This window comes from Galeopterus variegatus, unplaced genomic scaffold (assembly GCF_000696425.1).
Source record: "Galeopterus variegatus unplaced genomic scaffold, G_variegatus-3.0.2 Scaffold158, whole genome shotgun sequence".
In the NCBI taxonomy this organism is placed as follows: Eukaryota; Metazoa; Chordata; class Mammalia; order Dermoptera; family Cynocephalidae; genus Galeopterus; species Galeopterus variegatus.
In genome coordinates, this window is record NW_007726269.1 from 53,888 (window position 1) to 78,108 (window position 24,221).

At 35.0% G+C, this 24,221-nt stretch overlaps 1 protein-coding gene across 5 annotated transcripts in view; it reads right to left on the reverse strand.

The window, feature by feature from the left end:
• Positions 1–508: 508 nt before the first annotated feature.
• The window catches only part of PMS1 (PMS1 postmeiotic segregation increased 1 (S. cerevisiae)), a 100,927-nt gene continuing 77,214 nt past the window's right edge, over positions 509–24,221 (reverse strand). For 4 of the 5 annotated variants that reach the window (XM_008593378.1, XM_008593370.1, XM_008593365.1 and 1 more), the window contains 6 exons: positions 23,135–23,278; positions 22,081–22,967; positions 12,106–12,591; positions 8,530–8,660; positions 4,474–4,634; positions 509–862 (listed from right to left, as the gene is read on the reverse strand). In XM_008593378.1, the coding sequence (XP_008591600.1) occupies positions 698–862; positions 4,474–4,634; positions 8,530–8,660; positions 12,106–12,591; positions 22,081–22,967; positions 23,135–23,278 (1,974 nt within the window). In that variant the 3' untranslated portion in view covers positions 509–697. The remainder of the gene's footprint in view (positions 863–4,473; positions 4,635–8,529; positions 8,661–12,105; positions 12,592–22,080; positions 22,968–23,134; positions 23,279–24,221) is intronic. The other variant, XM_008593385.1, reaches the window with a different exon arrangement.

The following is a 24,221-nucleotide window of genomic DNA, read 5'->3' on the forward strand; positions in this document are numbered from 1 at the left end:
GTGGAAACACTGTAACCAGTATATCTTTAAGCAACAAATATATTCATTACAAATTTCTTCTTTTTGTAAATTAAGCATTATGTTGCACTGTAGGACATGGTTTTTGAAAAGACACATGCACAATAAATAATCTTAACCTAAATCTTCTGTTAAAAATCTGGATTTTCCCATGTTCTCTGACAAATTTTGATCCCAAAGTCCAATAATTACCATATAAGAAATAGACAGCAACATCTAAGCTGTTACCTGCAACATGGAGGTCAATGGCAGGATTTTTGATGTTCTTCTCCCTCTGAACTTCATTTTCTCACTTACTCCCACTGTCCATCCTACTTCAAATAAGACTGACGACTTCTGTCAGATATGCCAGCTGAGTCTGTGTGATGTGTCATTTCTCCCTGTACAGGGCTGACCTAGTAAATCAACCACCCTAGAATACTACCTATTTTCCAGTTTGGAGTCTACAAGTAGTAATTATTATGAAGGCTGGTTCTTGAAATAAAAGCAATTAATAGTCTGTATTAGTTTATTTTTCTACAATGTTTGAAACTTTTCTCAATATACAAACATGCCAGTGAATCCTCTTTTTATAAAATACCATTTGACACATTATAATACAAAGATGGTTTAAAACCTGACTCTTGGTTTTATGACCAAATAAATTTCAACAGTGACTAATTTTCTTAAACATATTTAATCATGTAGTTTCTGGAAGATGGGTTAAATGATGAAAAAATGGGCGACCATGAACACACCCTTTAATTTCATTTCCAAACTGGTGCTTCATTCTGTAGATGATGTCTTGGATGTCCTCTTTTGATAAGTACATGGGTAATTGTCTAGATAGACGCACTGCTTCTCCCTGTGAAGAGAATGTCACACATTTTACTTTGATACACCGTGAAGCAGAAAACATGTTATCCTGGCAAGAAGGAAGACAGAAAATTGATTGTACTCCCCTTAATTCATTAAACAAATATTTATTAAGCACCAAGTATGATGTAGCTTAGTAGACATATACTGGCAAATTAGAAAACAAGATACCTGCTATTGTAAAATTATGAGAGGTCTTCAAAAAGTTCATGGAAAATGTGTTATTATGAAAAAACTATGCATGGATTGCAAAATTTTTCTGCACCAAAATAAACTTGTACTAACTTGCTATAACATGTCTGGACAGGATCTAGTTTGAGGCACTAAGAAGGATAAGACGTCAGTTTGAAAACAGCCCCTATCAGAGCAACATGAATTCAGCTAAAATTAAAGCAAGAACAAACATCAAATTTATGGTGAAGCTTGGGTGAAAGAATGGTGAAATCACTGATGCTTTATGAAAAGTTTATGGAGACAATGGTCCAAAGAAACCAGCAGTTTACAAATGGACAACTCATTTTAAGAAGGGATGATACTGAAGGTGAATCCTGCAGAAGACCATCCACATCAATCTGTGAGGAAAAAATTAATCTTCTTGTGCCCTAATTGGCAGAAACACAGCCAACACTATAGAGACCTGAATTGGTTCAGCTTACACAATTCTGACTGAAAAATTACAGCTGAGCAAACTTTCCACTCAATGGGTACCAACTGTTGTGCCCAGATCAGCTGCAAACAAGACCAAAGCTTTGAGTGAAAATTTTAAAGTAGGATCAAGATCCTGAAACATTTCTTTGAACAACTGTAATGAGATGATAACATGGCTCTACCAATGTGATCCCGAAGACAAAGCACAATCAAAGCAATGGCTACCAAGAGGTAGAAGTGGCCCAATCAAAGCAAAAGGAGACTGGTCAGGAGCAAGGTCATGGCAACAGTTTTTTTGGGAATGCTTAAGACATTTTGCTTGTAGACTTTCTGGAGGGACAAAGAATGATAACTGCTTATTATGAGAGTATTTTAAGAAAGTTAGCCAAAGCTTGAGAAAAATGCCTGGGAAAGCTTTACCAGAGAGTCCTTCTCCACCATAACAATGCTCCTGCTCATTCCTCTCATCAAACAAGGGCAATTCTGTTAGAGTTTCGATGGGAAATCATTAGGCACCCACCTTACAATCCTGCTTTGGCTCCTCTGATTTCTTTTAGTTTCCTAATCTTAAAAATCTTTAAAGGGCATCCATTTTTCTTCAGTTAATAATATAAAAAAGACTATATTGACATGCTTAAATTTCCAGGACCCTCAGTTCTTTAAGGATGGACTAAATGGCTGGTATCATCACTTACAAGTGTCTTGAATTTGATGGAGCTTATGGTGAGAAATAAAGTTTATATTTTTTATTTTTATCTTTTAATTCCATTTTCCACAAACTTTTTGAAGTCCCCTCATACATTCTAGTGCAGACAAACAGAAAAGGAAATTTTAGTGAATAAATTATACACAAAATTAAATTGAAAAAAAAATACTATGGCAATTGCATGGTTGGGAAAAGCTTGAGGAGATAGCATTTAAGCTTCAATTTACATATGGAAAAATCATGGGGAAAGAAAAGCATTTCAGGCAGAGACAACAGGAAAAAGCAAATGTGCAGTGTAGGTGCAGCATAGTTGTTAAAGGGAAAAGGGGAACAAGAGAAGGGAGTTGGACAGGGTGAGCAACTGGGGTTTTAATCTGAATGCACAGGGAAGTAACCAGAGGGCTTTTAAGCAAAAGCCTGACATTGGTTTCACAGTTTAAAACAACAGTCTAGCTGCTGGGTGAAATATAGTTTGAGGAAGGTCAAGAAGAGAAGCAAGGAGTTTTTCAGGCAATCACTGCAGTCCTGGTGAGAGGCTTTGATGAAGACGATAGTAGTTGAAATGGAGGGAGGTATAAAGATTCCTGATATGAATTTGAAGTACAGTTGAGAAGACTTGATGATGGACTGGTTATGAGGGGTACAGAATCAAGGGTAGTGTACACATTCCTGGAATGGTAATGCTATTTTCTGAGATGAGGAAGACTGGGGACCTGGGAGTAAGACAGTGTTAGCAAAGCTATAGTCTTTTAAGATTTATTTTTTAAAAACTGTTGTACTTCAAAGATCCTGAATCCTAACATCATTCTCTATCCACACACCTGTTTTGTTTCCAACCATCCTACTCTTCTATTCCAACTAAACCTGTTCTTTTTCTTCACTTTGACCTTTAATCTCTTCAATCCCTCTTTATACTCCTGACCCACTGGCACCCTTCTGTTATCTTTCCCTAGTTAAGGGTAGAATAGTGAGACATTAAAGATACTAACTCTAGCAACCTACATTCCTTTTAGATTCCTACTAGAATCTAATTTATCTTTATCTCTCTCTAAGATCTAACAAGTTTCTTGTGCTAATGTCTTCCGTCTCTACTACTTTGTCATTATGGCTCTCTTCATGGTTACCACTGCCATCTAGCAGTCATACTTGATGGTCTTCTAGCAACTATTGCCCTATACAGAATGCGATACTACTTATTTACTTTTTAATTTCTTTCTTTCCTTGAATTTTATATCCACCCCTCTCTTGGTTCTCCTTTCACTCCTCTATCTTTATCTCTGATTCATCTTATTCAGCTTGACTTTAAATGGTTCTGATATAAGTTCTCTCCTTTTTTTTTCTAGACCATTTTCCCTAACAATTACATCCACTATTACCTTAATGCAATGAGAGGTATAGTATTAGCAAAAAAATATTTAAACCCAGTCCCAACCACTTTTTTCTCCTTTATTTCTGAAATCTTACTTCTTCTCATATGGTTCTTCAGTACATAAAACACTACCCACAACTGCCTCAACCTTTATTTAAGTTCATATTAACTCTTTCAAAAGAAAAGATTCTGTTGAAATTTCTAGAAACTATCAGTGTTGAATTGCTCCCACAAAAGGCTAGGAATTTCCATATGACAAAGTTACTAAAGGATTCGGGTTCTACTGAGTACATTCTTCAGAAAGGGTAACAAGTAGACTTTCCTGGTAAGGAAGTCTGCCCTTCAGAATGCAATGGGCACACACACAAAAAAAGGCTCATTTAATTTTACTACTTATTTTTGAATTTTCTTAAGCCCACTGTTACATTTCTCATTTGTGGTGGGCACTGTTAGAAAACTAAAATTTCCATTTATTCAATAATTTTGATCTTTCACTTTCCCTCCCCTCTTTTGCTCTTAAACAGATCAGGACTTAGAATAATATTACAATTCATTTTAGACAAGTATAAGGTGGAATAATTCTGAATCCCTTCCAAGGGAATTATTTCTGGAAATTAAAAAAAAAAGAAAAAGAAGAAGAACTTCACTACAAAATTTCTCTTCCATAAGGCTCTTCCTCAATATGCACCCAAGAAATAATATTATGGTAAGGATCCATGATAGAGTCTATGATGTGAAACTTTTAATGGAGTTTTTTTTAATAGTACATTTTTCCTTCTTGCAAACAAATAATACACCTTATAGAAGCTGTTTTACTACTTTTAAACCTTTAATTATCTTAACACTTAGCCAAGCTACATAATCTAATAATGCATACCTCTAAAAAACTTATCACTTTGCGAGGTCTACATTCATAAATTTCCTTTGCATTTTTGTTTAATATAGCACTAAGAATTTCTTTTAAATCTGTTACTCCATAAAATGGGAGACAATTGGCCATTCCTTCTATTTCCAAGTAGCTTTCAGTAATGGAAACTCCTGAAAGAAAAAATGAAAAAAAAACATATAGTTAGCTTAAATTATATTCCAGAACACATCCATTAAAAACAAAATGATTGTTAAAACACTTAGTGAACCTTCATTAGAATTTAATATAGTCAGGACAAAGTTTTGTTCCTTACTGAAGAACAAATAGTAACTTCCCACAGGATTTCACATTAAATCATAAGTGCTCACTGACACCACATGTGCTTTATATAATTTAATTTAATCTCAGTTATTGCTGTTCTATTCCTTACACTTGTTTAGAACATTTCTTTGGAGAGAAAATGGAGTCCCATGATATTTATTAAAATAAAACTGATTTAAGTGTTTTAACAACAGCTGCTTTTCAAATTCTATCCTACTGTTTTAATATCTAATTTAAAGGCCTAACTTATTTCTGTAATTATTTTATAAATAATAAAAATAAATTATAAAGATGATAAAAATAGTCACATAGTAACTTATTAATATATTATTAATTTAAGGGAATGAAATACTAATGCTTGTTCAAGATATTTTACTAGGACAGTGTTTAAAACTGACATGTTATCTATTACTTAACCTACTTTAAATGATTTAGCAATTAAAATAAAACTAAAAACTAGTTACATGATTAAATGTATAACTGGGTAGATAATCCATAACAGCATATATTCCAAAGTATCAAATTTGGCTTTAGAATACATTATTTTGGAAAATAGCAGATATGTCTTCTTTGGCTGTATCTGTGTAACAGTGTTCTTTTTTATTTGTCTGGTTTTTGGTGGCTGGCTGGTAAGGTGATCTGAACCCTTGACCTTGGTCAAGTACCATGCTCTAACTGGCCAGTCCTTGTAACAGTGTGCTTAATATTAAATCCACACCATGCTACTTGAAATAAGGAAAAAGAGATGGCCCAATTTTGGATAAGTAGTACCTATTAATGGATTAAATTGGAAAAGAATTATATATTATCAAGCATTAAGAGATAAGATACAGAGTTCAACAAAGGGAAACAAAATGAGTTTGAGCAACAAGGGAAACAAATGGGGCTGAAAACAGTGTACAGATAAGCAAGGATGAAGTAGCAGAATATTCTAGTTCACGTCTTTTACATATTTATGTAAATATGAAAATTTCCAAAAATACCAGTCTAAGAGAATTTTCATTATTGCTATTCCTAAACCTTTAATAGTATGATTAGATTGAAGAGTCTAATACAAAGTACACTTGTGCTGTAAAATTACACACATTTCATAGAACTACTTGTGAATATGGGTAAAAAGCATTTGGCAGCAAATGAGGAAATTGAGCAATATTTTAATTTCTGTGTTTGTAAAATTCAGATATTGAAAACTGAGAGACATTTGAAACTATGTAACAATAAACTTTCAAGAGGTTTCCATAAAATTCTGTGAAATGCTTCCCAATTTTCAGGGAAAATACATCAACTGAATAAGTGGTTTGACAAGTTTTCACTTCCTAAAATATGCAATTCTTATTGATGCAGAACAGAAAGCTATTCCCATTAACAAGCAAAGTTCTTAGGGTCACATTCAGAATCTTTTTCCTCAAACCCAAATGTATTCTTACTCTCTTTCAAATACCTTTATCCTTATCCAAATATGTTTTGTGACAACTGGAAAACTGTTATTTAAAGTTAGTACAATACAACAATACTCTCACTAAGAGAGATAGATTGTCCTTAAGAAAACACAACACAATTTTCTGTACTGGCTAGCCACAAACAACAACCCCCCCCCCCCCAAATACATATACAATTTAAAAAATGGGGAAAAAAGAAGAAAACATGAATGTCTTTAACTTGATCTGTTATTGACAAGAGAAATAATGCTGATGATAATCTAAGTTAACTCCAGTTATACCAAGTCAGTTTGCAGAAGATTATTTTAATCATTTTTGCATCTTTGGTGCATGCAAAGTACCTGGCATTCAACAAGATTTAAAAAAAACACTACATGCTAAGAGCTGAAAGCATCTGTCAGACAGAAACTCATTGGGTAGCTCAAAAATAAACATGCTCTTGAAACAGGACCGTAATCCTAACTGTAAGAAAAAAACTGCTGTCATAACATATTTCATGGAAGAAAAAATGGCATCTGCCACCAATGCACACACACCCCTTGTTTCACACTTGAAATACATTAAAAAGATGCCCAGGGCCCCAAGGAAGAAAGAATTCTAGGAGAACTAAAAGAAATGACTGCAAGTCAGTTCAGGTATGAAAGGGAGGCTGGAGGATGGGAAGAAAAGAGAATTTGAACACCTACCATTACCAAGTACTATGGTAATAAGCATATCAATAATCAGTATGCTTACTGATTTATATGTTACCTCATTTAGTGTTCACAACTACTTTGTGAAATAGATATCCTGATTTTAATAGAAAAGCAATACAACAAATTAGTCAAGAGCTGGGCTCTAAAGGTAGATTGGGTTCAAATTCTGGTTCTACCACTAACTGTGTCAAACTTCACTTCTCTGTGCCTTGATTTTTCCATCTGTAAAATGGGCACAGTAATAGAACCTACTTCATTAGCCTATTAGGAAGATTAATATAACATTTATTTAATAAATACTCACTGTTATTAATAAGGAAACAGTGAGATCAACTGACTTTACCCCACACAATTCTTTTTAAATGGCAGAGTTAGTATTTGACTAATTCTCTCCACCCCAAGTCTAAATATATAGAATTAATGTGGGAAGTAAGAAGTTAAGGGTAAGCATCCTTAAAACTGCAAAAATCACGTAAAACTGTTTAAGTTTGTAACACCAAAGCATTTTCTACATATACCCAGCCCCATGCATTTGTACATCGTTTTTCATTCTTTTCTTTTCATGTCTCAGTAAAACATTAAAAACAAAAACAAAAACTCTTCAACACTGTTTTGGTTAAACTTTACACTTTGGGCATGACAAATTTAGGGGCAGGAAGTGGTCAAAGTGGTCATTTTTCACGGCCATTGTGCCCCTTGATAGCAAATGAAGGAAAGTAGTAGGACAAGGCCAGCCTAGAAAGCTAGGGAAGAAGCAATTTGGTATAAAACTATAAAAGAACAGAGAAGGGGTAGCCAGGAAAAACTGAAGTCTCCTAGCCCCATGGATCTTCTTTTCTCCTATCCACCCAGTGAAATTCCATACTAAACAAAGAGGTTTATCAGTCTTTTAGCAAAGCCATAGAATCAAATCATCCACTCTCCAAACAGTAAGACTGCTGACGTTAGATGTCTACCTAGCTAACAAGTAAATGCTTTTTTTTTCCCCCCTTTTTTGTCTTTTTTACTGACCGGTAACGGGATCGCAACCCTCGGTGTCGCGCCCGTACCGGGGACCGGCAATGGGATCGCAACCCTCGGTGTTGTGCCCGCACCGCGCTCAGCCAGTGAGCGGGAACCGGTCTCCACATGGGATCCAAACCCTCGGCGGGAGCGCCGCCACACTCCCAAGCGGCGCACTCTGCAGTGCGCCACCGGGTGGGCCCCAAGTAAATGCTTTTAAAAAAGAAAAGGACATGTCCATTTTTTGTTAGGCCATTCTGTATTCCTACATATTTATTTCTGCTTTATCATCTGAAGGAAGATTTTAAAAATTTAGGTAAACAAAGTAGGTAGTTTGAATATGTGTCAAAGGATGGCAAAAATTTCAAAGCAACTACTTGATTAGTTATAAAAATGCAAATGCAAGGCACTGGAGTGAAAGAGATACCAAATTTGCTTATTTCAGGCAGAAGTGATCTTTTTGAATTAAGTCTGTTCTTAGACAGCTAACAGTTTACTTTTAGTGAGACAAAATAATGCCATGACATCTGTAAATTATGAAACCCAAATGTAACTCTTAGAAAAAGACTTATTTTTCCAAGTCAGGAAATATTAAACCACATTCATACCTGGCATCAATTTTATCTTGAAACCATTCGCTGTCAGACGAGGATCAGACAGGTAAATTGATCCACCGTATCTTTGGTCATCTGCTGTCATCTTATATAACACCTCTAAATAATGAGATCCATTAAAAAGACTGAAAAAGAAATTACAGTCCTTTAACACATTAAAAATACACAAATTAAGAGGATTTTTGGAAGTTCATTCAAAGGCCCTTTAAAAATGGTTATTATCATTAACCAAAATACAAAGGTGTAAGTAGCCCTGTGAGAAACTACATTTTTATGTTTCTATTAATATTTTATGCAGTGTACAGAAAAGAGAAAGAATAAGCATAAAAAACAATTTCTTTTTTTTTTTTTCCCTTTTTTTTTTGTCTTTTTTTGTGACCGGTAACGGATCGCAACCCTCAGTGTCGCGCCCGTACCGGACCGGGACCGGCCACGGGATCGCAACCCTCGGTGTTGCTCCCGCCCCTCGCTCAGCCAGTGAGCGGCTGGTCTGTATGTGGGATCCGAACCCTCGGCGGGAGCGCCACCGCGCTTCCCAAGCAGCGCACTACAGCAGTGCGCCACCGGGCCGGCCCTAAAAAACAATTTCTATACTCTAGAATGTTACAAACTCAATGTGAAATTAAAAAATGGCTCTCTAAATATAATACAAATGAAAACTTTATTTATACATAATGCCATTTTATACCTTTAAAACAGACACAATGATATGCTGTCAAGTTATTCAAATTGTCCATCTTGCCAAATTTGCAACTGCCTGTCAAGGTTTCTTCAGTAACAAAAACATACATATTTTTTCCACAGGAACTCATAAATTTATCAATTTAAAGTTTGGGAGAGCTTCCTTCAGTCTACTGCAGGAATGACATGTTTGCCAAAGGTGGTGTAAGAAATAATTCAGGGTGATGCAGGCCCTAAACAAAATTTTGAGGAAACCAAAGATCTAGGGTACAAATCAACTTCTCACGTTGGTTTTAGGCTTGGTCAGTTTGCCTCATAACATAACAGTCATTGCAAGAATATGCCTACTGGGGTTGACATGGGAATGGGTCATTTTCCTATTCATTCAACAAATATTTGAGTACCTACTATGTGGCAGATACTTTCTTAGGTATGCAAGGCTCTGTTCTATGTTCCACTGCAGGATGATGCACTATTTCATTACAATCCTGTACCCTTTGAAAAAGTAAATTAATAGATAACATCTTTGCTTATGAGCTCTGAATCGGTGAAGACCCCACTGGCTGTGAAAGCAGATATCATAGAGAGGAGAGCTTTGGCTGAATATCAGATATGCTTTGTCTAGTCTAAGCAACATTCCAAAAATCAATCTGAGAGCCAGTGGTGGTGGTAATGGTAATGATGATAATGATATGATATAGCAATTAATGATGCAGTCTCCACAGTTAAAGTGTCTATATTGAAATCTTGGATCTACCACTTATCTAGGCTGTATGAGCATAGATAAATTACTTCACCATTCTGTGTTTCAGTCACCTCATCTATAAACTGTGGATGACAGTGTCTACCTTTACAAGGTTGCTGCAAAGATCATGAAAGGACTTACCAAAGTTCCTATCATATAGTAAGTGCTCAATAAACATTAGCCATTGTTATTACTATTGAGCACTTACTTTGCATTTTGTAGATATCTAAATTACCTCCCTTCAGAAGTAGGAATTGGAACTCTGGTGAGAAAACTGCGCCCAGCTCATAATTATTTTGTCAGCATTGTGGTGTTATTAGTCTATGAGTCATTAACTGTGATGGGAATGATGCATTTCAGAAGGAGAGAAAACAATTTTAAACGTTGTTAAAAATTGAACTTTGTTGTTGTCCATGCTCGATCAAAAAAAAAATTATTTTGAGGATAGAATGGGACCAAAATAATAGTTTTTAATGTCTTTGTTTTTGAATAACAGAACATGACATGGAAAAATATTTTTAAAAACCTATAATTTGTACAAGCACAAAAAGACTTTTGAAATCTAAATGAAAGTTTAAAATACCATTTGGAAAAGCAATCAAGTTTAAAAATTCAGATGTCTCCCAGCTCTTTTTGAGGGAAGAAAGGGAAAAGTAATATCAGGTTTTTGAACTATCTGTTTTAATACAGTCTAAAGCAGTTTCCTAACTCTTCCTTTGACAGATTCTAAGCCAATCTTAAGAGAATGCTATGAAATATACCGGATTTTAGTTAATGTGGTTACTGCTGTCTTATTTAAAAAGAGGTAACAGATGTTTCTCTGTGTTCTGGCCCTGTTTTTTCCTCTTCTGATGGCAGTGTTTTTAACAAGGGTTTTAATACATTTTCTTGGAAGTTCTGAAACAGAGTTATTATTGATGTGTCCTAGTGAACAAATTCTTATCTTTTTAAATTTCAGATTTTTATCTTCTTTGTCATATGATTCTCTTCTACTTGTGTCATATTTAAAGAGAAACATTAAATTAAAAAAAAGGGAAATGTTAATAGGTTAGTCATTAGTTATTCATTTTTACAGAAAGCAATTTACTCGTACAGGATATGAAAAGAAAATACACTATTTTACAACCAATAATAAAATTAGTTCAGGCAAATATCACCAATGGATAAAACCATTAGATGGAAAGGTTTATAGGGAACTTTAAGGTGGAAGATCAGGCTGTCATCAGCTGAATCCAGTAATAAGTGCCTTTTGATGTATGAAGCACATAGCCCTACCTATTAAGCAGTCTTACCAAAAAATAAAATCTAAATCTATTCAATCTTCCTGAGTGAACTTCTAATTAAACATGAGGGAGAGAAAAACAAGTTAAACACTACTACAAGAAGCAGAGAGACAAATCAAAACAATGGAACATTCCCCTGAAAAAGTGACTCAGTATTTATGATAAGTTAATGCTATGATATTAAGGCATATAAGAGACATAACCAAAGGTAATGTGTGGATCTTGTATAGACAAAAATTTAATATAAAATTTAAAAACTATAAAAAATAGACATTTTGAGAAAATAAGGAATAATTCCAGGAATTATTATTGTGTAAAGTGTAAAAAAGGCATTGTGATTAGGCAAGAAAATAGCCATTTTTGAGAGAGATACACTCAAAGATGTAGGAATGGGAATTGTTCAAAAATACTTTAGCAAAGGAAAAATATGTGTGTGTGTGTGTGTGTGTACACATAAAAGAACAGATAAAAGAAATGTGGCAGAATCTTGATAACTATTGATAAAGGCATTCATTGTACATATAATTCTATTTTGGTATATGTTTGAAAATGTTAAACAGTACATGATGGAAGAGTGTCATGGCAATCTAACTTCAAAATTATAATAGGGAAGTCACTAATGTACAGGAGAAATGAGCTTGATATTTATTAAATGTAGAAGTGAACTATCTAGAATATTCTACAATTATTTATAAGCAATTAATTCCTTTAAAGGTTAGAAATCAAAATTTAAGAAGATTTCATTAAACAGTAACACTTGTCCCTACTTGGAAATACTTCCAACTTTTCACCACCTTCAATTTTTAAATCTGTATAAATTAATATATATTTTTAGAGTTAAAAAATTCTATTTCACCATACCTCTCTGTTAATATAATTGGCTGTTCCAGCGACTCTGCAGGAAGTTTATGATTCTCAAGAAGTTTTTTAAATAGCAGGGCTTCTTCTACTCTATATGGATTTAATAACATTACCTCTGTTTTGGAAGTAATTAGCCATGCATCAGGAAACCTGAGATTATGGATCAAGCAAAGTTCATCCTTCTCCTCTAAGTCAAATTTTTTTTGTTTCTCAAAATTTATTTTTAAGTTTTTCATAGAAAAAGGGATCTGTACTATTTTAATATTTTGGCTCCTTTTTTTTCCAGTTTGGGACTGAAAGAGCTCATCAAGTTTTGGCTGATTAGATAATGAGGTTTTCAACTTGTGCTTCTGTGCCAAATTCCATGCACTGCTGGGTTTTATCTTTTTTCTGCCATCTTTTAATGATATTTGTGACTCCTGTTCAATGGCTCTCTTCAATTGACTATTGTATCGTTCCAAGTCTTTAGTAGCCTTCTCTTCATATCTAAGAATAGAGATAAAATAGAACGAATGAGGTCATTCTCAGAAATATATTAACCATCTGAAGTAAATTTTATAAAAAACAAAGAGCTGGCATTCTGGGTCTGGTAATGACAAAGCAACTTGTATAGAACTAACCCTCCTGCATATAACTATGATAAACTCTGAACAAAATATAAAAGCCAACTATTTAAAATAGGCACTAAAGAGCAACCAAAAGCAGGCAGAAGTTGGAATGGATTCAATCCTTAGAAAAAAAGAGACCCACATTTATAGAGCTTTTACCTTACCCAGAGAGCACTCTCCAGCATTAAGGCGGGGGTTGGGGGTGGGGCATGCAGAGAACTCAATCAGAAAGCTGCACTCTTCAAAACACAGAGCTTCTAACTTTCAGAACAAACGCAAATCAAGAGAGAAAATCCCAGAAAATCCGTGTATGGGAGCCCAGAGAAAAACAACTAGAAGGCTAAATTAGCTGACCAGAGATTTCAGCTGCTGACCATTACATGGAAAAGAGTTTGGAGTAAATACCTTGCACTTTTAGTTAAAAAAAAAAAAAAAAAAAAAAAAAAAAATGTACCAGAACTAAAGAAGTTGCCCTAGGACTAAGGGCAAAATGGAAATAGTGTCTCCCTAACAGTGCGTAAAACAAAGTCTCCACAAACTTAAGGTGATCTTTTAATAATTTAAATGCCTGGTAGAACAAAAATCAATACTTTTCAGAAGAAGGTAATGGAATCCAGTTTTAAACATATGACTCACGATGCCCAATATACAATGAAAAGTTACTACTCAAGCAATAAGACAGGAAAATGTCAATCATGGTCAAGAGAAAAAGCAGTCAGTAGAAGCCACCTAAAGATGTTCCAGATATAAAATACAATATCTAAAATGACATATTCATTGGATAGATTTAACAGCAGATCAGAGATGGCAAAAGAAAGGGTCTGTAAACCCGAAGACAGATCAATAGAAATGATCTAGCTGCCCCCTGTGCCCACAACCAGGCAAGCAATACAGCATGCCCAGTGTCCTGAGGCAGGCGCTGAGGGCCACCCCCCCATCCCCCGCTGAAACCAGGCAAGGAGCACAGACAAAATGCCACTTCCATGTGGATGGCCCACCACAGCCACCACCACATCCATGGCTGCTGCAGAAGCAGCTTCACACCACAGCAGTAGCCACAGCCACTGCGCAGGTGACCCCCCCAGACACTCAACTGTACTGACACAAGGAAAGTCACCAGTGGATACTAGAAAAAGAAGACATCTATTTCTATCTCAAAGTACTCTCTAATTTCCCTGTGATTTTTCTTTTTACACATTATTTAGGAGAGTGTTGTTTAATTTCTACACATTTGTGAATTTTCTAAATTTCCTTCTGTTACTGTGGTCAGAGAACATTTTCTGTGATCTTAGTCTTTTAAAATGTATTAAGACTTGTTTTATGGCCGGAAATAAAAGAAAAAAAGAAATGATCCAAACTAAGCAACAAGGAGAAAAGTGATTGAAGAAGATTGAAAAAGTACCTCAGCGACCTATAGCTCAACAAGCAATCTAACATATACATAACTGGAGTGCCAGATGAAAAATAAAAAACTGGGAAAGAAAACAATATGAGTATTTGAAGAAATCAGGGCTGACAATCAGGCCATTTGGAGAAATATAACAACTTACAGATCCAAGAAGGTCAATGAATCACTAGCAGGATAAATGCAAAGAAACCCACATCGAGGTATATTAGAATCAAACTGCTGAGAAACAAAGATTAAGATAAAATCCTGAAAGCAGTCAGAGAGAAAAAAAAAAAAAGACAAAATGAAACAATACAAATGATGGACATCATCAGGAGCAATGCAGAGCCAGATTACAGTGAAATCTTTTAAGTGGCAAAAGGACCCAGAGTTCGATTATATCCAGCAAAACTATCCTTCAAAAAGGATGAAGTAATCATTTTCATAAAAGAGAGAATGAGAATTTGTTACCAGAATATTTGCACTATTAAAGAATGGTATCAAATATAAGTGGAATTACACTTACAAGGTTTTTACATTTTATGTGATGGTACACTATTAACTCTAAGTAGATTATGATAAATTAAGGATGCATAATGTAATTACCAAAACAAGACAAAAAAAAAAAAAAAGCAAAGCCAATAGAGAAATTAAAATTAGATACTAAATATTAGATATTGAGTACTAAATATAAATATATTTAATCCTAAAGAAGGCCTCCTCTTCCCTCAAAAAGGGAAGAACAAAACAGAGTTGGGACAAATAGAAAACAAACAGAAAAATGGCAGACCTAAACCCCCAAATATCAATTACTATATTACATGGACTAAATATTCCAATTAAAAGGCAGAGATTGTCAAACTGAATTTGAAGAGTAACACCCAACTTTATGTGTCTACAAGAGTTATACTTTAAATATAAAAGTGTAAGATAGTGTAAGAGTAAAAAAATAAAACAAGATACACCATGCAAATAGTAAGCATAGGACAGAGTGGCTATAATAACATAAGATGAAGTAAATTTCAAGACAAGAGGTAATATCAGTGATAGAGAAACATTTCATAACGATAAAAGGGGTCATTAGGAAGGCATAACAATTACAAATGAGTATGCACCTAATAAAAGAGCTTCAAATTACATGAAGCAAAACACAAAACCTTAGATCTAAATGTAGAAATAAATCCAGAATCATAATTGGAGATATTAATATCCCTCTCTCAGTAATTGACAGTACTAGATGGACCAAAAAATAAATAAAGCTATAAAAGACTTTAGCAATACTATCAACCACTTCAGCTTCATTGATATTGCAACTGCAGAATCCAGATTCTTTTTAGTGAACATGTAACATTCATCAAGATTGACCATATGCTGGGCCTTAACTCTCAATACATTTCAAAAGATTGAAATCTAACTTATTATTTTCTCTGTTCATGACAAAATTAAATTTGAAATCAATAATACATTTAGAAAAGTCCCAAATATTTGGAAACTAAACAACACAATTTTATTCATAATAGTCCCCCCAAGCTGGAAACAACCCAAATGTCAACTGCAGACTGAATAAACAAATTTTGGTAGATTTATACAACTGAATATTACTCACTGATTAAAAAAATGAACTACAGATAGATTCAACAATGTGAATGAATCACAAAAATATTTTGTTGAAGGAAAAAAAGCCAGATATAAAAGAATATATAGCATATACCATATGAAGTTCAAGCACTGGCAAAATCAAGCCAGCCTAATAGAAATCAAAACAGTGGTTGCCTATGGACATTGGCTGGGAGGTGGCATGAGGGACCCTTCTAGGATAATGGAAATAACTATATTTCTACATTTTGTTTGAAGTGACATTTATATGGGTGTACATTTAAGAAAATTCATCAATTAAGATCTTTGCATTTCACATTAGGTAAATTTTACCCAATTAAAAAAACTATTTAAGAATCCGTTAGGTCACAGGCACTCAGAAAAAGAGAGGTTGGACAATGATGATAATATAAAGAGTCAATTCCAGATCTGAAGAATTCCTTCTACATTTGCTGTAACATCAATATGGATAAATGATTCCCAGAACACTACATAAGAAAATCTACTTACATTAATTAATACTCCGTCTAGTAATTGGATACTAGTAAAATTATAAAGTCACTACAATAACACACAAATAGAAAGCATATGATTAAATTTACAGTGGTTCCATAACTAAATGTTAATTTTTTCCATTGCTATTCCCATTTAGAGTCATCAGTGAAAAAATAAATTCAAATAAACTGAACATATCCAAACCATCTAATTTAATTCAATTTCAAAGGTACAAGATAATGGATGTTTCAAAATTATACTGGGTAAAAAGTTAAGAAGTCTTTTCTGTCTACAATAAAAGGATAAAATGAAACTTGTAGGGCCAATCAAAGACAGTCTGTCTACCACAGTGGTTATATCAAACCTGGGTTTGATATAAGTGGTTAAGATACCTGGGTCCCACCCTCAGACTTTCTAATTCTCCAGGCCTAGGTTGAAAATGGGCAGCTCTGAGTTTAAAGAGCTCTCCAGGTGATTCCAGTGCATACCCAGAATTGGAAACCACTGCTATGTGTTCAGCAATGCATAGTGGTTAAGCAGCACAGATCTGGAGAAAGCCTGCCTGGCCTGCTTCTGCCACTAAGTAGCCCTGTAAACCTACTTCTGTGCCTCAGTATGCTCACCTGTAATAAATGGATAAACTAAATCTATCTCACAGTTTTATTGTGAGGAATAAAATGAGTTAAAATGTGTCAAGTATTTAGAATAGCGCTCGGCAGATAATAAATGGTGATGAATGTTTGCAATCATTATTTTCTATCAAGAAACACAAATCTTATAATGAATGGGTATACAATTGACTAAGGGTTAGTAATTAAGTAACCTTGCTAAATTTTTTTTTAATGTTTTAAATTTGGGACTAGAGAATTAAGGTTATTTCTAGTTTCCTACTTGTAAGAAACTGGCTGAATTCTATTACATGCATATAACATTTTTAAGAATAAACTTGAGTAGATATGTTAGGAAATAAAAATGACATTACTGGGAGAACTGTATTAAACATTAAAAATGAGACTATGAGACAAGAGACCACAGCATGGCATGTAGTTTGTACACAGTACATGTTTGCTGAATGAAGAAATGTTAGCTGGAAATAATGTAAAAAAAAAACCTTCTTTTGTTATAAACTGAATGAAAAAGCCTCTTTTGGCTACTTACCATGTCATATTCGCAATTTTTAAAAACTTATTTTCTTCCATTTCTACTTAGAATCTGAAGTTCTGGATTAGCTATATAAAACACATGATTTTCAAACGTTTATTTTCAGTAGGTACTAGAAATAAGTATTTTTAGCTCTTGGACATTCAAATTCAAGATTTTTCCTGTATGGTGGAAAATGAATTCTAGACAAAGGTCAGCATTTGTAATTAATTATAATGTGCAAATTTTCACATATGCTACTAATCTTTTGATTTACTCAAGAAAACAATTCAGTTAGTTCCTTGGGAAATATAAAAAGTTATGTCCAAAGGAATATGAAGTAAATGTTAAGTAAAAACAGCTGCTACCTTTGTACTTAATGTCAATAAAGGATTTAAGCAACTGAATGGAAAATATTAATCTTGATTTGAAAGTAGTCAATTCAAATGATTTTGTGACTAATGATTACATTTAATTATAAAGTTTACTTGCCATTTTCAATAATACCCCAATTGCAATATTATTCTTAGTTATTTTAAGAAGAAATATAATCATGGCTACTACAAATGAAAGTTCAAGTTAATATTAATAGACTTAGACCCCAGTCACAGGACACATGGCCTAAATCTGGATTCTAACCCACTAAAGAAGAAAGCAAGGGGGAAAAACCCAGAAATAAACTAAACGATGAAAGTATCCCCTACTCCAAAGTCTGTACTAAGCTCTCAGCAGAGTTTTAAGGCTGGAAAACTCTGATGCTAGTCCTTATTTAAACTCATTGTAACGGCTCACAGAACCTTCCTGATCTCGCCCCTGCCTTCTCCATCTTTCTTTATACCAGAGTCTCTTGTATTCTGTTCCTGTTACAGAGGGCATCTTTTAGTTCCTCAGTAACACCATGTTCCTATTAGCTTCTGGGCCTTTGCACATGCTATTTCTTTTACCTAGACAATTTCCTAAAACCTTTCTGGTTAATTTCTATTCAGGGAAGCATTTCCTATCCCACAGATGAGATGAAGCTCAACTGTTTTCATAACTCCCTCTATTTCCTTGACCTGAAGACTCATAACATTCTACAGTTACTTACTGTTTAATTGAATCTACTTCACTAGACTGACCCATTTATGAGTAGGCAATTATGTTTTATTTATAACTTAAGCGACTAGCTAGAATACATTAGGGCCTTATACACAGAAAACCCTCAATAAATATTGCCTAATGAAGGAAGAGAAGGGAGGAAGAGAAAAAGGGAAAGGAAAACAGGAAGAAAGAACAGGAAAAGAAGGACCATAAAAGAGGAGTCTACTCTCATATCCCTTAGCACTCTGAGGGATTTAGGATCATGGAAAGAATTCCAAGATAAAGACTGGAAGACAAGTGGTAATTAGCGTGATTCTTGAGTGTGATATCATTTTTGGTCTACTTTCTCACTAATGATTTCGAACTGAACCTATGGGACCGCGCCCTTTTTCTAAGCAAAAACAAAAGATGGCTTAAACAGATAAAAGGTGGCGCCCAATGGAAATTAAGGGGGAGGGCTAAGCATAGAGAGGCAAGGCACATGCACATTTGACCTTTTCAAGGACTGGCCTAAGCTTGGAAATCCCCGCCTGCTAAGCATATAAATATGATCTTTTGCATTACAATAAATGGAACTGCCTGACAGAACCCCCCCTGCGTGTGTATGTGTTTGTTCCCTATCTGGGAGAGCAGCGGCGTGCTCACCCACCTCTTGGAATCTCTTTTCGCCCTGCGTCCTGGGGGGGAGAAAAAGGCAATCCCTTTGGCCCCAACCCTCTAGGGAAAGGAAAAACCTCTTGGGGTCCCGTGCGGCTGCTGGAGACGCCCAACACAACCCATCATGGTCCCAGGACCTCTGGCTCTGAAAGATTCTAATAAAGCATTTTGTGACGAACAATACTAGATCTGATCCCAAGATACCTATATTTTCTTCACAGGTTTCTATTTAGGGCCTCTGCAAATGAAAAATGTCATTCACAACAGAGAAATCCCTTTTACAGATTAAAAGCTCTGATTATACTAAACATCACGAGCAATCATTTACTAATGTGCCAGTCATTGATCTTGTATCATAACATACAGCACCTTCATTAATCTTCACAGCAATCCATGAGAGACCGCACACAAAATTTTACAAAAAACTAGCAAAGAAAAGCTGAGGTTAGAACCCACATGTAGCTTCAGAGCCCTGCTCTTGACCTCCAATGTCTCTTTTTGTCTACTTTCTGGCAATATAAGACAGAGAAAAATTTGGATTCCAAAATACTACCCGATGATAAATAAATTTTTGGACAAGGTCTATCAACCATAGTCCTAGTAACCTGATACGTTGGGGCCCAAAAGGAGAAACAATGCTGACATTCTTGAGAAGGCAACTGGAATAATACCTGTTGTGAGGCTACAAGAACAGCCAGCAGGATAAATTTCCATCTGAAGCTGTTATACTGTCCCTATTTCATGAAAATTGGAAACATCTATGCTTTTTTTCTATTCTCAGACAACTCTCAATTCATCACCTCCCTAGGCAAGGCAATTTAACTTTTGTGGGCTTACTGTATTTAAAAGTTAGGCCCACTCATCTTTAAAATGCATAATGGTATCATTTAGGTAAAACTAAAGATAATTACAATTGTGTGTACCTTATTCGTATCATGATTCAAAATCAACTTTCAAACATCTGACATTTGTGAAATAATTAGGAATTTAAATATTGAATATTTGATGTATTAAGGAATCCATGTTTTAAAAAAGTTATGACAATTGTATTGTGGTTATGCATAAAATATGTCCTTATCTTTTAGTGATACATGCTGAAGTACTTATGAAATAGATGATATTATGACTAGAATTTACTTCAGAATAATAAAGGAGGAGGAGGAAAAGTGAGTGGAGGTAGGGATGAAGCTGGACTGCCCATAAGATGATGGCTGGTGAAATGGAATGATGGCTTAATTGTACTCTTTTTACGTTTGTGCATATATGAAAAAGAACAAAACAACCATCCCCACTAAAAAGAAAAAAAACCTAACGAGAAAATTTATGGAGGCTTTCATATTGGTGTTAATAGTAGTCTTTATTATTTTAATTTGGTAGTGTCTTTATAAGACTGAATAAGCTAATGAAAATATGAAAAAAAAAATTGGTCAAGTATCCATGTAGTTTATCACAAAATATAAACTCAATAATGGATACATTTAAAACTTTTTCCAGGTCCCCCCTCCCACAACCAGGCACATTGCACCAGCGCCTCAGGGCCCGCCTAAGGACATGGGGTAAGGAGCTGGGGACTGGACCCCACTTTCACAACCAGGCATACCATGCCAGCACCTTGGGACCCACTCAGGGACCCAGGGCATGGAACCGGGGATTGAACACTCTCCACAACCAGGCACACCGCCAGCACCACAGAACAGGCCAAAAACATCTCCTCCAAGTGGGTGGCCCACCATAGCTACCATGATAACCACGGCTGCCATGAAGGCAGCTAGGTGCCACAACTGCCACGCAGATTGTCCGCCAGCCATTGGAGTGAGATGACACAAGGAGAGTCACCCACAGAGATAAGGAAAGGAGGAGGATGTACGTCTCCACAGAGCCCATTTCATAGTGACAGAAGAGACATCTGCTCTATGATAGTATTGGGGGACCTGATCATGCCTCTCAGTATTGGACTGATCATTTGGGCAGTAAATCAACAGAGTAATCATTATTCTTTCAGAGGGAGAAAAGAAATCTAGGGTGATTAGAGTGGGGACGGGGAGGGTTTGGACATGGGGCATAAAGAATAATCACAATTTGTAACAATATATATGCTAATAATATTGATCTGATCAACATATCTCAATGTTGAACCCCAAAAATATGTATGATAAATTTTGATTTAATAAAATTTTTTTTTAAAAAACACAACTTTTTCCAGATGCTAGATATAGTACTCAGACACTTAAGATAACAAAACATGATTGGAGGTATAATTCCACTCTTTCATTTTCTGGTGGCCTAGATCACTCAAAACATAATATTTTGTGTTTATATTAAGTATCCTAAGTTAATGAGAAACACTCACCATATTATTTCAGAACATTTATTCTGATCATCTGATCTAAAGATGGCCAGTAACATTTTAACCAAAGATAGATCCAACTACCTATTTACATAGCCAAAACACCCACTATAATTTATAAGTTGCCAATAAATAATGATTTCAGAAACAAGCCTTGAGTTATGTTGAATAGAGACAGTATTAACACCACTAAATTGAACATGCAACAATGGTACAATGTTTTTAATTGTGTTATATATTTGGGAGACAAATTTAAGAAAGGTAATAGTCAAGATATTAAAAACATCATTGTTACAACTGTTCTAATGCAAAAGCTTAAAAAAAGAAGTTCTGCCACAGAAAAGTTCTTTAACATGTAGGAGAAACAAGAAAATGGTGGTTTTAAATTCAGAAGAATGAAAAACCTTTAATAAACTTAATGAATCAGAAAGCAGTTAAGGCTTCTACCAACCAAAAACAAAACAACCTCCCCCACCCAAAACCAAAAAACTTGTAAATTAACAAAAAAAAGTGATACCAAAAAGGTATGCTAGCCAAGCCAAAAGGCATTTTCCATTCTGCTTTTCTATAAATAAGAAGTTTAAAAAAGTTTTTTTTAAGCCAGTGAGTCATATAGAATGGAAATAGCTGAGCACTCAGGTCACATGCAAGCTCTGGAAACTTACTTTAGTTTTTCCTCTTCCCTCAACGTCTTCCACAGTTCTTCAATTTGTGATGTTGCATCCTCCAAACTAGTCTTAGGATTTTCTGTGAGAAACTGAGCACGATGATCTTGAACAAAAAGGGCACTTGCTGACATGGGTTTCCTGATTACTCGATTGCTAATTAAATCATAAGCTGTAAGTTGTCCAGATTTGTTATCTATTATATTTGATTTTTTGTTACAGGAATCTTCACCAGGACTCTTCTGTTCAGGACTTGGATGATTATTATCACTTACTTTACATGCTAAACTTTCTTGAGGCACTAAAATTTTCACAGGTTCAATATTCTCTCCCACTGAATTTTTAAGTACACTTCCCTTGCTCCAGTCATCTGCACGAATTTCTAAAGACTTCTCAGGAACTCCTTCTTCCTCATTTTCCCTACTCTCATCTATATGGCCTTTATTGCCATTTTCTGATTGGGTGTGTGTAACAGAACCTACAAAACAAGTTTCACTGTGTTCATTCTGGACATTCTCCCGTGATAAATTATTCACTGGGATTTCTTGAAATGTATTTCTAGTGTTATCAATGCTAGAATTTTCACTACTATAATGGACATCACAATGGTCACCAACACTTCTCTGGTGATTTACACAATGATTAGTGTTTTTTCCAGATTCCTCATTATGCACATCATTTTGGAAAGGAATGGCTGAAGTATCAATATTTGAATAATTATTTCCAGATGATTCCATTTTATTAAAAAGCACATCTGTTTCTGCTGTTTTACTAACAACGATGTCAGCTGAGGAAACATCTGTTTTATTATTTTCATGAGAATTTGTACTAGGTAGTGGTCCATAACAAGTTGTCATCAGATTTTCAACAGCAATTAAAACAGATTCCTAAAAATACAGATTAGCAAATGTTAGAGGAAATTATGAAAATAATAAACAAAATTTAAAATAACAAAAAAAGAAAATATAAAGCAAATCTTTTTTATATGAAAACAGGACTGCACAAATTTATAAATAGCATAAATTAATACAAAAAATTATCTGAAAAAGATTACCTTATTCTGTAATAATACTTGACTTTTATCTGGTGTTAAATTTACATCCACATCAGCTGTAGGAACATCGATTTTCAGGAAGAAAATGGGATACAAACGAGTAGATTCCTTTAGGCACTTCAAATTGTAATAATGTCGGATTAACTAGAAATAGATATAATGAATAAAAGACAAAAATACCACATAAATAAAGATAGTATTGCCAACCTTAAAATACCACCAAAGGGAACGGATTCAACTAAGAAACTGAGTAGATATAACTGTTTATTAGGAAAAAAGAATATCTAGGTGAGATATACTCATTTGGAGGCCATGAACCTATATGAAGCACAAGCATTCATAGTACCAATATCTAATGTAACTGGTTTCATGGTTAAAAAATTACAGTGTCACGGAAATTTTGAAGGCCTATGGTTCAAATCAAAACTCTAAGGGACAAGCTGGTTAGTTCAGTATGTTAGAGCACAGCATTATAACATCAAGGTCACAGGTTCAGATTCCTGACTGGCCAGCCACCAAAAAAATTAAATAAATAAAAAAGAGTTAGGGCCGGCCCAGGGGCACACTTGGTAGAGTGTGGTGCTTGGGAGTGCGGCGGTGCTCCCGCCGAGGGTTCGGATCCCATGTAGAGACTGGTCCGCTCACTGGTTGAGCGCGGTGCGGGCGCGACACCGAGGGTTGCGATCCTGTTGCCCGTCGCGGTACGGGCGCGACACTGAGGGTTGCGATCCCATTACTGGTCATGAAAAAAGACAAAAAGGGGGAAAATAAAAAAAGAGTCATACATCAGTCATCTTAAAGGGGTTGGCCAGTTAGTCCAGTTGGTTAGAGGATGTTGTTGAAAACACCAAGGTCAAGGGATCCACACACCAGCAAGCCACCAGAAAAAAACCAAAAAACAAAAATCCTGCTACTTCCTGGCTATATGGTCTAAGAAAGTATTTAACTTTGTTTCCTCACTATAAACGGGAATAATAATGCATCACAGGGTTGTTATGAAGAATAAATAAGACATCGTATGTAATGTACCCAGCATAACGCATTTATATCTCCTTTTCCTTATTATATAGCAAATTCTTGGAAGTAT